General features: G+C 41.0%; 1 protein-coding gene across 3 annotated transcripts in view; it reads right to left on the bottom strand.

Annotated features, from left to right (window-relative positions):
• Positions 1-17,476, bottom strand: part of thsd7ba (thrombospondin, type I, domain containing 7Ba) — a 197,395-nt gene that overhangs the window by 135,759 nt on the left and 44,160 nt on the right. For all 3 annotated transcript variants that reach the window (XM_085134466.1, XM_085134468.1, XM_085134467.1), the window contains exon 3: positions 16,337-16,507. In XM_085134466.1, the coding sequence (XP_084990592.1) occupies positions 16,337-16,490 (154 nt within the window). In that variant the 5' untranslated portion in view covers positions 16,491-16,507. The remainder of the gene's footprint in view (positions 1-16,336; positions 16,508-17,476) is intronic.

The following is a 17,476-nucleotide window of genomic DNA, read 5'->3' as shown; positions in this document are numbered from 1 at the left end:
GAGAACCATGGCCTCAGATTTGGAGGTGCTGATCCTCATTCCCGCTGCTTCACACTCGGCTGCGAACCGCTCCAGTGCGAGCTGGAGGCCCTCACCCGATGAAGCCAACAGAACCACATCATCCGCAAAGATCAGAGATGAGATCCTGAGGCCACCAAAGCGAAAGCCCTCCGCCACTTGGCTGCGCCTAGAAATCCTGTCCATAAAAATTATGAACAGAACCGGTGACAAAGGGCAGCCCTGGCGGAGCCCATCACCCACCGGGAACGAGTCCGACTTATTGCCGGCAATGCGAACCAAGCTCTTGCAACGGTTGTATAGGGATCGAATGGCCCGTAGCAATGGGCCAGACACCCCATACTCCCGCAACACCTCCCACAGGACACCCCGAGGGACACGGTCGAATGCCTTCTCCAAGTCCACAAAACACATGTAGACTGGTTGGGCAAACTCCCATGCACCCTCAAGTATCCTCGAGAGGATGAAGAGCTGGTCCAGTGTTCCGCGACCAGGACGAAAACCGCATTGTTCCTCCTGCATCAGAGGTTCGACTAGCGGACGAACTCTCCTTTCCAGCACCCTGGCATAGACTTTCCCGGGGAGGCTGAGGAGTGTGATCCCCCTGTAGTTGGAACACACCCTCCGGTCCCCCTTCTTAAAGATGGGGACCACCACCCCGGTCTGCCAATCCACGGGTACTGCCCCTGATCTCCACGCAACATTGCAGAGGCGTGTCAGCCAGGACAGCCCTACAACGTCCAGAGCCTTCAGGAACTCGGGGCGGACCTCATCAACACCAGGGGCTCTGCCACCAAGGAGTTGTTTAACTGCCTCAGTGACCTCGCCCCCAGAAATTGGCGGGTCATTCCCCTCATCCCCAGACTCTGCTTCCTCCTTGGAAGACGCGTCAGTGGGATTAAGGAGGTCCTCGAAGTATTCCTTCCACCGCCTGACAATTTTCTCAGTCGACGTCAGCAGCGCTCCGCCAGCACTATACACAGTGCAGGTAGAGCACCGCTTTCCCCTCCTGAGACGCCTGACGGTTTGCCAGAACCTCTTCGAGGCAGTCCGAAAGTCTTTTTCCATGGCCTCTCCGAACTCCTCCCACACCCGAGTTTTTGCTTCAGCCACTGCCCGAGCCGCATTCCGCTTGGCCTGTCGATACATGTTGGCTGCCTCCGGAGTCCCACAGGCTAACCAAGCCCGATAGGACTCCTTCTTCAGCCTGGTGGCTCCCTTCACCTCTGGTGTCCACCATTTGGTTCGGGGATTACCACCACGGCAGGCACCAACCACCTTGCGGCCGCAGCTCAATGCAGCAGCTTCGGCAATGGAGGCGCTGAACATGGTCCATTCGGACTCGATGTCCCCCGCCTCCCTCGGAATGCTGTTGAAGCTCTGCCGGAGGTGTGCGTTGAAGATCCCGCGGACTGGGGCCTCTGCTAGTCGTTCCCAGCACACCCTCACTACGCGTTTAGGTGCACCAGGTCTGTCCAGCGTCCTCCCCCGCCACCTGATCCAACTCACCACCAGGTGGTGATCAGTTGACAGCTCAGCCCCTCTCTTTACCCGAGTGTCCAGAACATATGGTCGCAGGTCTGGTGATACGATTACAAAATCGATCATCGACCTACGGCCTAGAGCGTCCTGGTGCCACGTGCACTTATGGACACTCTTATGTTCGAACAAGGTGTTCGTTATGGCCAAACTGTGATTAGCACAGAAGTCCAATAACAAAGCACCGCTCGGGTTCAGATCAGGGAGGCCGTTCCTCCCAATCACGCCCCTCCAGGTCTCGCTGTCGTTACCCACGTGAGCATTGAAGTCTCCCAGCAAGACAACAGAGTCTCCAGGTGGAGCACCTTCCAGCACCCCCCCCCCCAGGGACTCTAAGAAGGCTGGGTACTCCGAACTGCCACTCGGCGCATAAGCGCAGATGACAGTCAGGACCCGTTCCCCGACCCTAAGGCGCAGGGAACAAACCCTCTCGTCCACCGGGAAAAAACCCCAACGTACCGGCAGCAAGCCGAGGGGATATTAGAATACCCACCCCAGCCCGCCGCCTCTCACCAGGGGCAACTCCAGACTGAGACAGAGTCCAGCCCCTCTCCAGGAGACTGGTTCCAGAGCCCAAGCCGTGCGTCGAGGTGAGCCCGACTATATCTAGCCGGTACCTCTCAACCTCACGCACTAACTCAGGCTCCTTCCCCCACCAGAGAGGTGACATTCCATGTCCCTATTGCCAGTCTTGGCAGCCGGGGGTCAGTCCGCCAGGGCCTCCGCTCCTGGCCGCCACCCGGCACACAATGCACCCGACCCCTATGGCGCCTCCTGCGGGTGGTGGGCCTGCGGGAGGATGGGCCCATGTCTCCTCTTCGGGCTGTGCCCGGCCGGGCCCCATGGACTAAGGCCCGGCCACCAGACGCTCGCCCTCGGGCACCCTCCCCGGGCCTGGCTCCAGGGCGGGGGCCCCGGTAACCCTATCCCGGGCAGGGTAAACTGTTCCCTCGGTGTTTTTTTCATAGGGGTCTTCTGAATCGCTCTTTGTCTGGTCCCTCACCCAGGACCAATTTGCCATGGGAGACCCTACCAGGGGGCAAATGCCCCCAGACAACATAGCCCCCTGGGATCCCTGGGACACACAAACCCCTCCACCACGATAAGGTTGCGATTCACGGAGGAGCTCTTAAATATCACTAGTGTGAAATATGGTTAAAACATTCATGCTCCCCTCTGAGAAGTAGATAGAATATAACATTGTATCTTTGTTCTTGCCCTCATATAGCCCTGATCGTTGCTCACTAAATATAGGCCAGTTTTGCCCAGGCAGTTGAATCCTTTCTTACATAATTTAGTGACCAAAAACACTGTAAATATGTAACACGATACCTGGTCTTGTTTTTAAAATACAAAAGTTACGTCACTTATGTGACATGGCATATATATATATATGAAAGGATGTACTTCAACTTATTTTTTAAGCAAATATAACTAGATTTGAGCCCAGACAGTTATGTTCTAGGCCTTTAATTATCCAGCTCCTGGATACCTGTGAAACTAATCAGAGCCCAGAAAACACAAAGAGGCAGCTAGAAAATTAGCTTTTAAATATTAGCATAAATTGAAGACTTGACTAGAGACAGTGCAACAGTCCTTCAATACGTTTAACAGTATTTGGGGTTGTGTTTTATGTAACATAAACACTGTCAAGAGCATGAAACCCTGCATGATATTAGTTTGTCTAGTGTATACCTGAAATACAGGGTCATATTACACACAGGTACTACACTACTTTTACTTTTGCCTAACTAAACCAGTGTTTTGGAAAAATACATCCATTTTCATCATTACACACATACTAAACAGTTGTATTCTCTTAGTTTCCTGCTTGCCAGGTTCCACCTACCAATACCGATTTCTAGCACCTATCATGAATGCAGGACAAAGTTAATATGATTCAGCAACCAGAGTTGGTCACATTAACCACATATGTACATTAATGCAGTGTATAGTTTAGAAAGATCATAAAAACACAGCAATCATACTGCTGCCCTGAATTTCCTGAAAATTAATATTTTCAGGAAGTTTAGAATGTGAGACCAGTGATGTCTCCTGGATTAAATTTTTTCTCATTTATGAAAAAACCCTTTTTCACCTCATGAGTACAACTCAAAATTGAAAACTGTCTACAATGTGATTAAGAAGTCACTCGCACAAAAAAGAAAACTCCGGCAGAGAATGAAAGCCAAGCATTAACAGAATTAATTAAATTGGGTTGTTGTGACCATTGAGTCCAATATGTTGATCCAGCTCTCCCACTGCTCTCAACAACAAAGAATTATTCAGCTGCTCTTTCCAGGACAGGACAATTGAGAATGAACAAAATAATAACGCTGAATGAAAACAAATTACATGCAGCAGAAAAGTAAGTAGAAAATCGTTTAAAAGTTGTGGCTTAAATAATGTTCCATATATTTCTAAAAACCCCTAATATTAGTTTCTTTACTGCTGACACTTAAGAGTCTGAAACTTGTGAGATCATTCATTTTTAAAGAAATCAGCAGAGACATTATGACTGAAATGAACTAAACTGAATTGAGAAAGGATTTTGGTCCTAGTTCATCCTGCATTCACTTCTACCATTTCGTGATTGAGAGTACAGGAAGTTGTATTCCTTCCCAAACACACATTACATCACAGTAGTTTTATTTATCTCGTGAATCGTTCTTCAGAAGATTTAGGATGCGTTTAATTGTAGGAATCTTCAGAGAAACGAAAATGTAAACAGAAGTAGAAACAGAAACAGTGGGTGTAGAAAGTCACAGGTGGGACTCTCAATCACTCAAGAGTAACTTGCCTCAGTGTGGAAAGTATGAAAAGAAAAATAATTTTTAAACAACTGCATAAAGCACAATTATTAAAAACAAGATACATATAAAAGAAAAAATAAGCCTTGCATTTAAGAGTATAACAATGGTTTGTAGTGTCTCAGACTTCCTTCTTTTTACTATTTTCTGTTTTTGTATTATTATTAATATAATTACATTATTTTATGATATACATGCTTGTGTGTACAATCTACATGATGTGCTCTATATAGATACTGCGAGCACAGTTTTTAGAAGCTGAATCCACATCTTATAGCTGTAAGCATGATTTTCCATTTTCTGTTTAACGTAACATGTTCCATAATTAAAACTGTCATTATCATTGGCTACTATTGCTGGCAGTATAGCCAGTCTACAAACCCCTGGCTCTCAGCCTGTCTTCACACTTTTCTACTCTCCTCTTGTTTACCTTCTGTTTTTACTCGTCTTTTTCAGCACAGCAGTTGATCAAAGGGTAAAATAAAACAAGCCGCTCTGATAGACAGCACTCTGCAATCAGAAAATGACTCATATGGGAGTGTTTCTCAGGTAAGAATGAAATCCATTTGGTTTCACCTCGCTGTCTCTCTAGTGCGTTCCCCACCGGGTCAAATACACAGTAAACAGACGGGGCTATTTTAACAGGTCTCAGTAGAGGCTGCTTTTTAAACACAAAGAACATTTTTAGCAGTTTCTTTTTTTTTCTTCTTGCTATGCGTAATGCATTACAAAGGAGTTCCCCTCCTTTATAATACAGAAAGGATCATTTTTGTGGAGTGAAACCTCCAGCTCAGGAAACAAATACCGCATCATTAATTATCAAACAGTTGGGGATACAGTGATAGAAATAAGTGTAACTTGCCAGGGAAATGGGAAATCGTATCAGTTGGTAACCTATTTACTTCTAGCTCTGTCTGCAGTAGGGGGTATAAACAATTGTGCTGACAAAGATACAGCACTGTAGTATGGAGAGCAGCTTGTCAAGGAAAATGCACTATGAGGAAGACGAACGCAAAACGTTTTTTTTTTTTTAAAGCGTTTAGGTTTTTGCTCCCCTGCAATATTCTGCTTCTCTCTGTATTCATCCTGCCTCAGTCTGGTTGAGACTTTCAGGCTATTTTTTTGTTGAGTTCATCTCATTAAAGCTAGTGTAATTACAACAGGCGTGTCATGTTTTGTTAAAGCACCAAATGGCCTTCTATTTTTTTTAAATCTGGAATTACAATGAAGCTTCCTCACTAGAGAGCATTTATAAAGCATATTAAGAAACTCAACAAAAAATGAGGAACAGAATGATAGAGTAATAATACTCTGTGACACCGAGGCTTAATTCATTTTGCAGTGTGCAACCAAGGATATCAGATGCTTTGTCCCATCATTCCATGCAGTGACAAATTACTTTTATGGTCTTTTTTTGTGCCTAACCTTTACACAGACATGCATAAAACACAAAGTACAAGGTCACTAACATCAGCCGCAAAACTCAATACTTCCAACTTCCAGTAAGACATCAAAGAGAAGAAGGGCTTGCTCCTGCCTGACTCCCCTCACTGCTGATTTACTGAAATCTTTGCACTTGAGCCAGTTTGCAGCAGCAGAACAGGAGAACATCCTGTCAGCAGGTTTACTTCATTTGCATTCAAGAATCTGAAGATGTTGACTAACCAAATTTCACTATTGTGACTTAATGCTTCTGGGGTAAAGCTGCATTCTCAAATTTCATTCTAAATGACTAATTTAGCTCAGCTTTTATTTCAGTCACAAGTATCAGCAAAAATAACTCCTTTGGCGGCACAGAAGTGCAGTGGTTAGTAATTTCACCAAACAGCAAGAAAGTTTAGTGAGGTTGACTCGTCTGGTCTTTCTGTATGCATGTTCTCCCTGTTTCTGCATGTTTTTTTCTGGGTACAATGGCTTTCTCCTACTGTTTAAAGACATTCATGTTAGATTAACTGGTAATTCAAAAGGCGACAAAGTTCTTAAAGTGTATATAATGAAGGGCTGTATACACGCTTTGGAAAGTGGATGCTGTACTATAAATGTCTTAAAAATGCATTTCAGAAAGTACATTTCATCAAGCTATCAAGTGGCATTACACAATTAATGGACTGCAGGCAGGTAAGTTCAGCACTTGGACTATTCTACTATTAAGCCATGAGTAAAAGATCTAGGGAACACTGCACAGCCCAAAGAAGGGACATGGACCCACCCTACTGTAGGCCAACCATCTGCAGGAGTTACCATAGCGGCCGCTGGGCGGTGGCCAGGGTCGGAGATCCTAGTGGACCGATTCCTGGCTCTTTAAACTAGCAACTGGGACTTGGAATGTCACCTCTCTGGTTGGGAAGTGTGATGAGGACCCAACTATTTTGAGACATGTTGGTCCCATCAAATATACTGATTACTGTGTTTCTAAGAAGCTGATTGCATTCTAAATGTTTCTGCATTCTACACAGCATCCCAGCTTTTTCTAGTTGTGTTTGTATGATGTGTGATTTATGTGAAATTTGTATAACACCCGGCTAAAAAAGAACCAATGAATGACTGAGCTGGAAAATAATCCATATGTAATCCATATGTGATGTTCCAGAGATGCAAGAGCACAGCTGAAAATTGTGAAAGCAGTGCTCGGCATTGTTGCATTACTGTAGTAGTAGTAGTAGTAATGTATCTTATGTAATCTATTACTTCTTAGTTCATTTTATTGGTCATCATACTATATCTAAAGCAGGGTCTCGAACTCCAGGCCTCGAGGGCCGGTGTCCTGCAGATTTTAGATCTCACCCTGGGCCAACACACTTGAATCAAATGATTAGGTCATTACCAGGCCTCTGGAGAACTTCAAGACATGTTGAGGAAGTAATTTAGCCATTTAAATCAGCTGTGTTGGATCAAGGACACATCTAAAGCCTGCAGGACACCGGCCCTCGAGGCCTGGAGTTCGAGACCCCTGATCTAAAGCATTCAGTTGCATGGCACATGATCTCACAGACACTCATTTCAGCTCTCTGGAAATTGAACTGTATTTTGTGCATGCCTGTTATAATGGCTTAAATGGAATCTGGCTAACTGATTACAATCAGTCAAATTTGAATATATGATTATATTCTATGAATGATTCAATGACTATATAAAGTTATATAGAGACCAAAATGAAGCAAAGTTTCAACAGCCTTCACACTGCCTTCATTTATATGGGAGTCGTGTCTTAAGGAAGTTTGCACACATGGGGCTTCATCTGACAAAAATCAGAAGACCAAGACATGCCTTTTATGTATTTCAATATCAGTATTAATTGAAGCCGCAAGAGCTATTCAGTAATGACCTTCCAAATTTGATTCCCATCTTTTCTACAGTGACACTCCAGGCTGGATATATCCAGTAGCCACAGGAGCTCTTTATAATTTCTTCTGTCTCCTGTTACAAACTAGTTATGGCTGTGTGTCACTGCCAATTCCTCCTTCAATCCTCTTATGGAAAATTTCAACTGGGGAAGATTTGTTCAGAATTGGAACATTTTGTATAAGAGCGATGTGAAAGGCCTTCGCTTCGTTTGAAAGAGACTTCAGAGAGGAGAGCTGCTCTGAAAGCTAACTGTTCTGTGCGAATATTCTCATAGGATTAAGGATCTGACTGCTTGGATTGTACTGCCTTGTAGCTCTCATGAGACTAGCCACCGGCTTTTATGATAACCTCAGTCTGTTCCATTCCAGTCAAAAGGAAGGGCGCAAGTTCAAATGAGATCTCACGTCAACAATCAACATACAAAACTGATTTTGTCAAGGTTGTTTGATAGCTTAAAATAATACAGCTTGCCATTAATAAATATCAGTTTTTTTATGGTGATCTAATTGAAATACTTCAAGGAAATAATTTGTTTCCTATTAACTTTGTTCTTGGCGTTTTCTGTCAAAGACACACCCAAGGCAATGTTTAAAAATGCAATGAGTGGTTTAACCAAAAAAACAAGAAGAAGAAAAAAATGGGTGTATTCAGATCAATAGTCAATGCTACATTTTATTCACCTTCGTCCTAATCAAGCTGACTTTGTGTACTAGGCTTACACAACCCAAGGGACATGTGTGAAAGCAGAAAAAAAAATTTCAATTTTTAATGGAATAACATCTGCACATACTTGTAGCAATTTGCTGAATTGTTTTGGCAACCTGCATAATTAATAGCACACAAATAAAATATGAGAAATATTTTTAAAAGTTTGAGAGTTTTTATCAAAGGCAAACAGAGAAAACACTCAGATTAAGTACCTTCCACAGGAAATTAAGTTCATGCATAAATTTCTCTTATATTTTCCCTCCATTCCTCAATGTCATAAGAGCTATTCGTGCTGGTCTATTTTGTTGCCACTTCCATTTTCCCCATGCTGTAAATATCTCCTCATTGTCAGTTTCAGTGTCTTGGCTAATGATGGGTTTGTCTCTGTTCTCCAAGGCCGTCAGACCCACAGTCCATGTTTTTTGTATTCATTATTGTCTGCCACACTACCTTTTAGTACGTCTAATGAGCATTCCTCTTTCACTTCTCCTGGTTTTGCTCACTCTGCTCCACCTCTGTCAGTATCTCTGGGGGTGCTAACATTGTCTTTATCTAGGACTGTGCTGCATGACTTTGCCTCTCATCAGGGTCGAGAAGATTTAGCTTATTTCCTGCATTTTCTCACTGAAATAGTTTTATAAGAGGAAATTGATTTACCACAACCCATAGCTCAGGCCTGTTTCTGTGTTGCATTTGTTTTTGCCCCCCACCCCACATCTCTGTCTAGTTTTCTTTGAAGTTCTCCTAAAATCTGCTTTGTTAGGTTTAGGCTCTAAAAGGTTGTCTGCTAGGCTTTGGAAGGTAAAGGCATTTACTAAATTAGGCAATTTAATTGCTGTTTGGTTAAGATAAAGAAAAAGATCTTTTCATACCAATGTTACTTTGTGGGGGAAAATGACAAGTTGGTAGTGACAGCTGCATCTAACTAATGCCATATCTAGGCACATCACACACCACCACCAAAGGACATCTTGCGCATAACAGACACTTCTCACAACACAATATTTAAACACGAACGCCCTATTTTTCTTCTTCTGCAAAATTGTATGGATGGAAGTTTTAATAACAGTGTGATCTTGTTGTGCAGTAAAACAAAACAAAAAATAACTGCTGTGGCTTGCCGCTAAAGAAGAGTAATGTAAAACTTAAAATAAAATAGTTTGTTAAATCACTGCATTGTCACAGAGCTGTGCAGCACCAGTCGCTTTCTTCCCTGTGCGAATCACAGCTTATTTACTTTTAAAGCTCTTCATTTGCGGCAGAAGAAATCCCACTGTGACAAGGATCCACAGCTGTTGTCAAACTGCTGACAACGCCAGAGCCCGCAGGACAAATCACCTGGCAGTGGTGTTTGTTATGATTGCATTAAAATAAATGAGTTCTGTGAGCATATTTTCTAAAAACATATTAAACTTTTAGGAAACCTGCCATCTCCGACACATTTGTATCTTCCCTTTAGATTGTTTAGAACAAACAAAATGAGAGTAAATAATGAATATCTGTATGTAATCCATAAACAAAAGCACAAAATCCTATCCCTGCTGGATCGGAGAAATAACTTTGGGCTAGAGGTGATTTGTAAAAGGACTGTGCTTAGTCTCTATATCACAACACTCTACAGATACCGTATTACTTAAAATGAAAACACGTAATAATTATTTTTAAACAACTTAACCTCTTAAGACCCAAGCCTAACTGATCTCCTGCCTTTTGCCCCCGTATCAGGGGGCGTTGGGGCTTAAGAGGTTAATGAGTCAAAAGAAACCATTGATTCACACATATTTACTGCTATGACACAAACTAACGCATTATACATCGAGCGAGGAGGAAGCCATTAAATAACAGAGTGTGGACAAGTAGCTTTGTTAAATCCTGTTAAAATTCATGGTGAAAAACTATGAAAATGGTTTTTCCTCAGTTTGATGCTATCAAAGTGTTAAGTGCTATGAATTCACTCACTGAATTAAAAGTTACCTCTTCCCCATTTTACTGATTTGGCTTTTATGGGAACGATGTCGGCTGGATTAAGGAGAAAGATCTGCGTGTACACTTTGAGACTTTGCATTGGAATTTAGTGGAGCAAATTTAACTGTTTGTCATCAACATAATAAAAATATATAACTTGCAAAAACTGTCATTTTGGGTTTTCAGTTTGGAAGTGCATAAACACGACTTCTGACATGAAATCTCTTGATTTAAAATTATGCTCAGAGTTTACTTCAGTCATTTAGTCTATTTATTAAGAAACGTGATCGGCACATGGATTTAGGAGTTAACACTCTTCAAACACCAATCTGTTTCTAATTGTGTATTGATAAGGGTCTGCTCTACAGGGAGCTGTTTTTGAGCTCTACAGCACTACAAAAATCACCTTCTTCATGGTTTGAATTCATAATTCATAAATAATTGAGCTGTCACTTACAGTGTTGTTGACAATATTTTTTTATTGTAAATTCTGCCACTTGTTCATTTTTGATTGTTTTGTTCAAGTCAGTTAATTGACGAGCAGTTTTCTGCAAGTGAGACTGCTCCCTTATTTTCCAAGGGTTTGCCACAGGCCATTAATCCAGGCTTGGTGCCAGTACTGAGAGTGCTGGGTGACCTCATCCATCCATCCATCCATCCATGTTCTGACACTTATCCAGGTTTGGGTCATCGGGGCAGCGGGAGAATTCTCTTAGCAGAAAATCACCCCTCTACCCTCCCTGTTCATCTGGGAGGTCAATGAGGCATTTCCAAGCCAGCCAAGAAATATAATCTCCAGAGTGTATCCTGGGTCTGCCCCAGGGCCTTCTCCCAGTACCACACACCTGAAACACCTTGCCTAGGAGGCATCACGGAGGCATACTCTTCAGATGCCCAAACCAACTTAACTCTTCTCCAGAAATTGACAACTTGTCATGATGGGGTGGGTTGTATGTTTATGTTTGCCACTGGTGGGGTTAAGTGGTCTTGGGTGAGGAAACAGAATAAGATTGATTGACCTCTATGCCGACATGGAGATCAAGCGATCAAGTGGCATGGGCCTGGGACAGGGTTACCAGGTTGTCACTCTAGATCCAGGTCTGGTAGCTTTAACACATTGGACCCAGTCAGGCATAACCTAAAAGTGCTAAAGGGTCTGCCCTCCACCCACAGGTGTTCAGTGTGTGGATTGGCTGCTGGTCAGGTGCACAGTCATTTGTGACATAATTAACAACAGTATTAAACAACAAATGAGCCAACGTAAAATAAAGGTTTGTATAAAATGTTGTTGGTAAAAGTATGGATTGTATTATTTTCAACTTCATGTAATTTTGTTTCAGAGCAGTCCGTATTGATTAGCTGAAAAAACAAGTGTAATTTAACAGCATTACTAACTGATGTTATCACTTGACTCGTGGGGAAATGATCTGTTTTATTGGATTAGGACGCTGTGTTTGCAAAAGAGACTTGACCTCCTCCAGATGCGCCACGATTTTAGGTTTTAGGGAACAAATGACCATTATTATTTCTAGTGCTGATTAGAAATACACAAAATCTAATTACATCCCTGTCAGCTTTGGTAGTGAAGCTGATCATTTGTGAGTAATAAGCGCAACATGATATTTATGTAGCATGGATAATGCGCTAATGGGCGAGTGGTTTTGCTTTTGTTGTTTGCAAACATATAAGATTGCCTGGTGTTGGCTACTACACTCGACCTCCTGTTGGAGCTTTCAGTTCAGCAGCATCCTATAATGCTTTTTCCACCCTAAAACAAATTAGTGTGGTAGAAAAAGATCAATATTACTTAGAAGTGAGTTTTTTTCATGTTGTTATCAGTCTCTCTAATATTCATTTGAAGGGGGTTAAATTGCCTTATGCTAAAAGCAGCATCCTGCCTTTTCTTAGGATGGTTAGTCTGTGCTATTGTGTGTTTATTAATGTTTAATGTGAGAGTGACATTTCCAGTTTTGATCCCATTTTTGAAAAAACATATTTTTGAGCTACTTAGCGAGGCTACAACCTCAAAACAGTCACAGAATACTGGAGCCTAGCAGCATACCTAGATGAAATACAATAACGTCTTTCATAGATGTATCTAGATATGTTGAAGTATAAATAACTGTGTGTTCAAGGTGGAATGGCTGAATTCATGCACGCCAAATGGGTTCTGGACTATTTGGATTCATCTTCTGTGAGTAATCAGGTTACAGTGGGTGCTTGCAAATAGATTCTCTGATTTCCAAAAAGCTTTTCTTTTTTCCTTTTGAGCACGTAATTTGTCATTTTCAGCTTATCTTCTTTGTGAAGGCCCTTTTGAATCAGTGCTACTGGTCACACCAGAGTATCTACTGTTTGTGTTATTCCCCGTTACTACTTACAAAACTTCAAATGAGCACATCTCTAGCTAGTACTGCGCATAATAATTACTGTGCATAATTATGATGCACTCTTGAATGTCCCCCTTGTCAGGACAACTTTTGATGCCCAGTAAAAAAAGGAAAACAATTTAACTACCTACACGCCATAGGACTGACTATAGAAGTAATAACTAACAGGTTGATTTGTTTGTGTCTGCAAAAGAAAACTACTGCAACTGAGTGTAACCTGATACTGTTGAATTGCAACATCTTATCAACTGATGTTAACTGCTTCAAAATACATTTGCCTAATGTGTGTGTGTGTGTGTTTTTTTTTCTTTGCCATGGTAAATCAAAAAAGACCTCTGTAAATTATTCAGTGCCATTTGGTTAAAAGTGAATCCCCAAAGATTTGATCCTTGCACACTGCCTCCTTTGAGCTTATTTTTGAGAAACAACAGAAGCTCTATGCAGCAGTGATGTTTGATTTCAGCTTTGATGGTGCTACAGTGTGGTGAAATTGCAAATAAATACACTCAGACCCTGAAATGAAATGTAAATGTTGCCTGACTGTATCAAAGCACATATGAGTTTATTTTTTCTTACAGTCAAACATCTCACATATGCAGCGCTGTAATGATTGTTTTAACCATAGCTCGTCAGCAAATCCATTGGGTCCCTATATTTATATGGGAATTAAGTGGGATCAACTACGGTGATTATGTACTGTTGATTTCAAGTTGAATTTTAAATATATCTGTGCTGTTTTTGGAGGAGTTTGGTTTTGTTATTCTTACACAACTTTAGAACTTTTCTTCTTTTAAAGTCTTTTGACTTTAAAACAATGTGCACCTGAAAGTCTCCCCATCATCCTTTGTTTTTTAGGAGCTTGAAGAGAACAGACATTTGAAAACAATGCCGACTGAATCTCTTAGGTTTCTTTAACTTGATTCTCCAAGTTCCGTTTGGTCACATTGTTTTTTAAAAAAATATTCTACCCAAGTTCAATTAAGTCACATTTTTAAAGCAGCAGGGACTCTTACGCTTTTAAGCTGAACCAATTTAAGATGATTTACAGACTGGATCCTGGGGCTTCAGCCCCGTAAGTCCTTTAAATAATCCAGGAGCGGCTGAGATTTCTCTCATTAAGGAAAACCTTTATTGATTTCTCAATCTTTTGAAAATCATTGCCCTTCAGCTGAATCTTCCTGCTGAGGGTTCCCACATAATTTAGATGAAGAGTATATTACATCCTGGAGTTTTTTTTTTTAGCAGACTCCAGCCAACAATACAATAAAATAATATTTTGTATAATAAAAAAAGGAGGAGGAAATAAGAGGTGTAAATAGGGAAATAATATTAGTTAAAAAATAGAAAGTGCAGTCTCCAGTGTACTATTAAAATACGTTGGAATACCAATGTTGTCTTCTTCTTCTGGGATTTAAAGATATATCAATTTCCTGAATTAGCTTGGTCCTCAAGTCAAAGAAGGAAAATGAAAACTTAAATGAGGGCGTCGTTTTATTTTTGTTTTTTAGACAGAAAAAAAACAAGCTTTGATGTATAATAGAAATCATTTGGGATGAACGCTAACACGTACCCAGGAAGACAGTTTTCTTGTTTCTTTACTATAAAAAAAGACAAATACATTTTGAGAGCTAAATCCCAACACCTTAGACCCTCTTTGGAACAGTTACGTTAATCTCAGTGATGACAACTGAAAACTTGGAAAAGAAGCCGTTACTTACTTCAGTAGACTAAAGCTGACACCGGATGAGCACAGTGGCATGTTTAAAAGCAGATGCTTAAATAAATCCTACTTAAAATGCTCCGCTCACGATATCTGCATTCTGATGCAAACAGGACTATGACCCTGGAAATGTGGCACTGACTGCCAGGAAAGTTATCTATAGATGTTAAAGGGAATTTCTTTTAGCAATTTATTTTAAGGGTGAAATAATAATGCCATTAGCAGCAGTGTCTCACTGTTCTATTTTGTTCTTCAAGACACTGATGAAGGTCAAGCTTAAATAGCTCCAGCTCCCTGTTTCAGCCTGAGACTCGCAGCTTAGCCACAGCTCTGGGAACTGGCTCACACAAAAGACTTACCCCACAATGCTGCTGGCCTAGATAGACACGCCAGACATACAAAAAGGGTGGCTGTGCTAATTGAGAACAGATCTTTGCTACAATGACAATTCCTAAAGAAAAAGATTTGCCTGTCAGCTAAATTAAGTATTCAAATGGTTCCTGTCAATATTTGCCAACATGAACCTAATAGTCTGAGTTAAGACATTAAGCTTGGAGCCGCTGCCGACATTAAGACAAATATGTGGCTCACATCAATGACATTCATCAGCACAATACAATGCAAATACAGTAAGTGTTCAATCTGTGTTTGTGCGACTTGAGTTTGTGTCGTTCCGCAGTTCAAATCAAAGCATTGTGATAACAGCAGTTTGGGACGAACAGTTTTCCTGCAGTCAAACAGACATTAGGAGGATTTATTCAGAGGTGAGGTGTGTTAAATTTGAGATTCCCTTTCTTCTTTGTAAATTGATTTTCATTTCCATTTAAGAAACAACTTATAAGCCATCTTAGCTCTGCAAGGATGTCAAATCCTCACACTTGGTGTTCCGGTTACATCCGTTTTGAACATAAGCTCTTTCAAGTGAAATTAATCAATCTCTTTATCACTTGGGCAGTGTCATTACCCAACCACAGAGTGAGAAATGAAAGTGCTAATCGCACAGCAAGTGGGGCTTTTGTGTGGGAAGGCCAAATTTTCCTCCTCAAGCTGCTTTGCAAATGCATTTCCAATTGAATTGGTGAAGCGAACAAAGGATGAATTCTGAGTTTGCCTCAAAATTCTTGTTAAAAAAGAATGACATCAGCTTACAGTACAGGTTTCCAAAAGGTGATTAATTTACAAAAATGTTAATAATTTGCATAATTTGCATTTATGCATCCATTTACCAAATGGATGCATAAATAACACACATGAGATGTAAAACACATTTTAGGTGTGAGTGCATGTGAATGTGTGTGAATAAGGGATTTGTACAGCTCAATACGCAGCATGTTTTCCATTACAACAATGTGTACTATATATAACTGGGGCCATAAATTCACTAAACATGCCAGGAAGACTATTTCATATGCCTCAATATCTTAATAACCATGCCACTCTACTGTAGCAACTGTAGCTGTCCTTGTCATTTTGGGGCTGTGAGTGAATACTCTACAAGAAAAAAAAAAGCATTATTATTCTCTTCACCCCAGGCACTTGGGCCTGAAGGCTTGATGATGTCCAACTGCAGTTCAATGTGTGTCAAAAAAAGAAGGAATATTTTCCCCACAAAAGTGGCTTCACTGAAAATGCATGTGTGCAAATGTGTGCTTCCACATGCTGCGTATCTTATCTCCATGATCCTCAACAGGTTCAAAGAGATTTGACTTTTTAAATTACCATTAAGAACAAAGTTATGTTGTTTTACATGCAAGCAGGTGGATTGCATATCTTAATTTAAATATAAGTCAAAACAGGACCTTTATTAATGCACTTGTAATAAGGTAAAATAAATATTTTACCTGCTTTCCATGAAAAATGGTGGTCTCTAGGATACACGTTGTCTAAACGGACAGATATGGAAAAGAGAGACAAGAGGAGGAAGAGGTAGCTCCCAGCTTGCCGTGTCCAGGCAATGACCCCAAAGTCATCTTTTAGAGTCATAGTCCAGCCCATTGCTTCCTCTCTTACTCCTGTGGGAGGAAAATGAAATTCATCATCAGCTCATTCATAAATATGATCAGAAACCTTGGCCACCTTCCCACCGAATCCTCCAGCCCAGAAATGTAATATTAGGTGTCACTTTCCAAGTCCATCAAACTTTTTCACACATGGATCATAGTGCTGGATGGATAAGATTTGACTTGTAAAACAGCTTTGCTGTTGTAGTTGATAGTTGTGGGACACTATGACTTCTTCTCCACCTACATAGATCAAAAATAATTAGACAGAGTGGCAAGAGTATCTCAGCATCCCAAAGGAGGTGTGGAAACAAGCACTGATGGAAGGAGAGACTCTAAGCTTGGAGTAATACAGGGTATTAGTACCTTTTTATTGCAGCTCATTTATTCCTATCTCCTGCTACTGTGATTCATGTCCTAGGAGTGTTAAGGATTAGTCCTGGATTCACTAGGCCTCTAATTGTGTTGCACCAACAGCAAAATTAATGAATATGAAATTAAATCTGTAACACTTGATGCTTTGAAAGACTGGTGTTCATGACTGCAGTGATTCATTTTCCAAAAACAATTTTTGCTACACTGTAGCACTTGGGTATTGAGAGATTTGTTATTATTGACTTATCGTCCCACTGAGCTCCCCTGCAGTTTTTTGACATTCTGTAATCATAAAACATGAGACAAAAGCAATTTCTGCTGCATAGGTTTAGCAAAAAATTGTTCTTAATATCAAATACAGCTGATTTGGGCACCGTGGGAATTTGCAGCACATAAAGAATAGCAAAACATTTTATGTTTATGCAAGCCGAGGTATTGAGCTGGTGATCCACACATTCAATACTAACATTACTGAGAGTTTATTTTATTTCAAAGTCACATCTGTCATGAAATAGATGTAATCAGTGCGACTGTGGTAAGCATTTTCTAATCTACTGATTCTGTACGGGACAAGTTTTTAATTTTTTTTTTTGACATTCCAGATCA

The sequence above is a fragment of the Neolamprologus multifasciatus genome, chromosome 16 (genome assembly GCF_963576455.1).
Source record: "Neolamprologus multifasciatus chromosome 16, fNeoMul1.2, whole genome shotgun sequence".
In the NCBI taxonomy this organism is placed as follows: domain Eukaryota; kingdom Metazoa; phylum Chordata; class Actinopteri; order Cichliformes; family Cichlidae; genus Neolamprologus; species Neolamprologus multifasciatus.
This window is presented reverse-complemented; position numbering and strand designations above follow the sequence as displayed.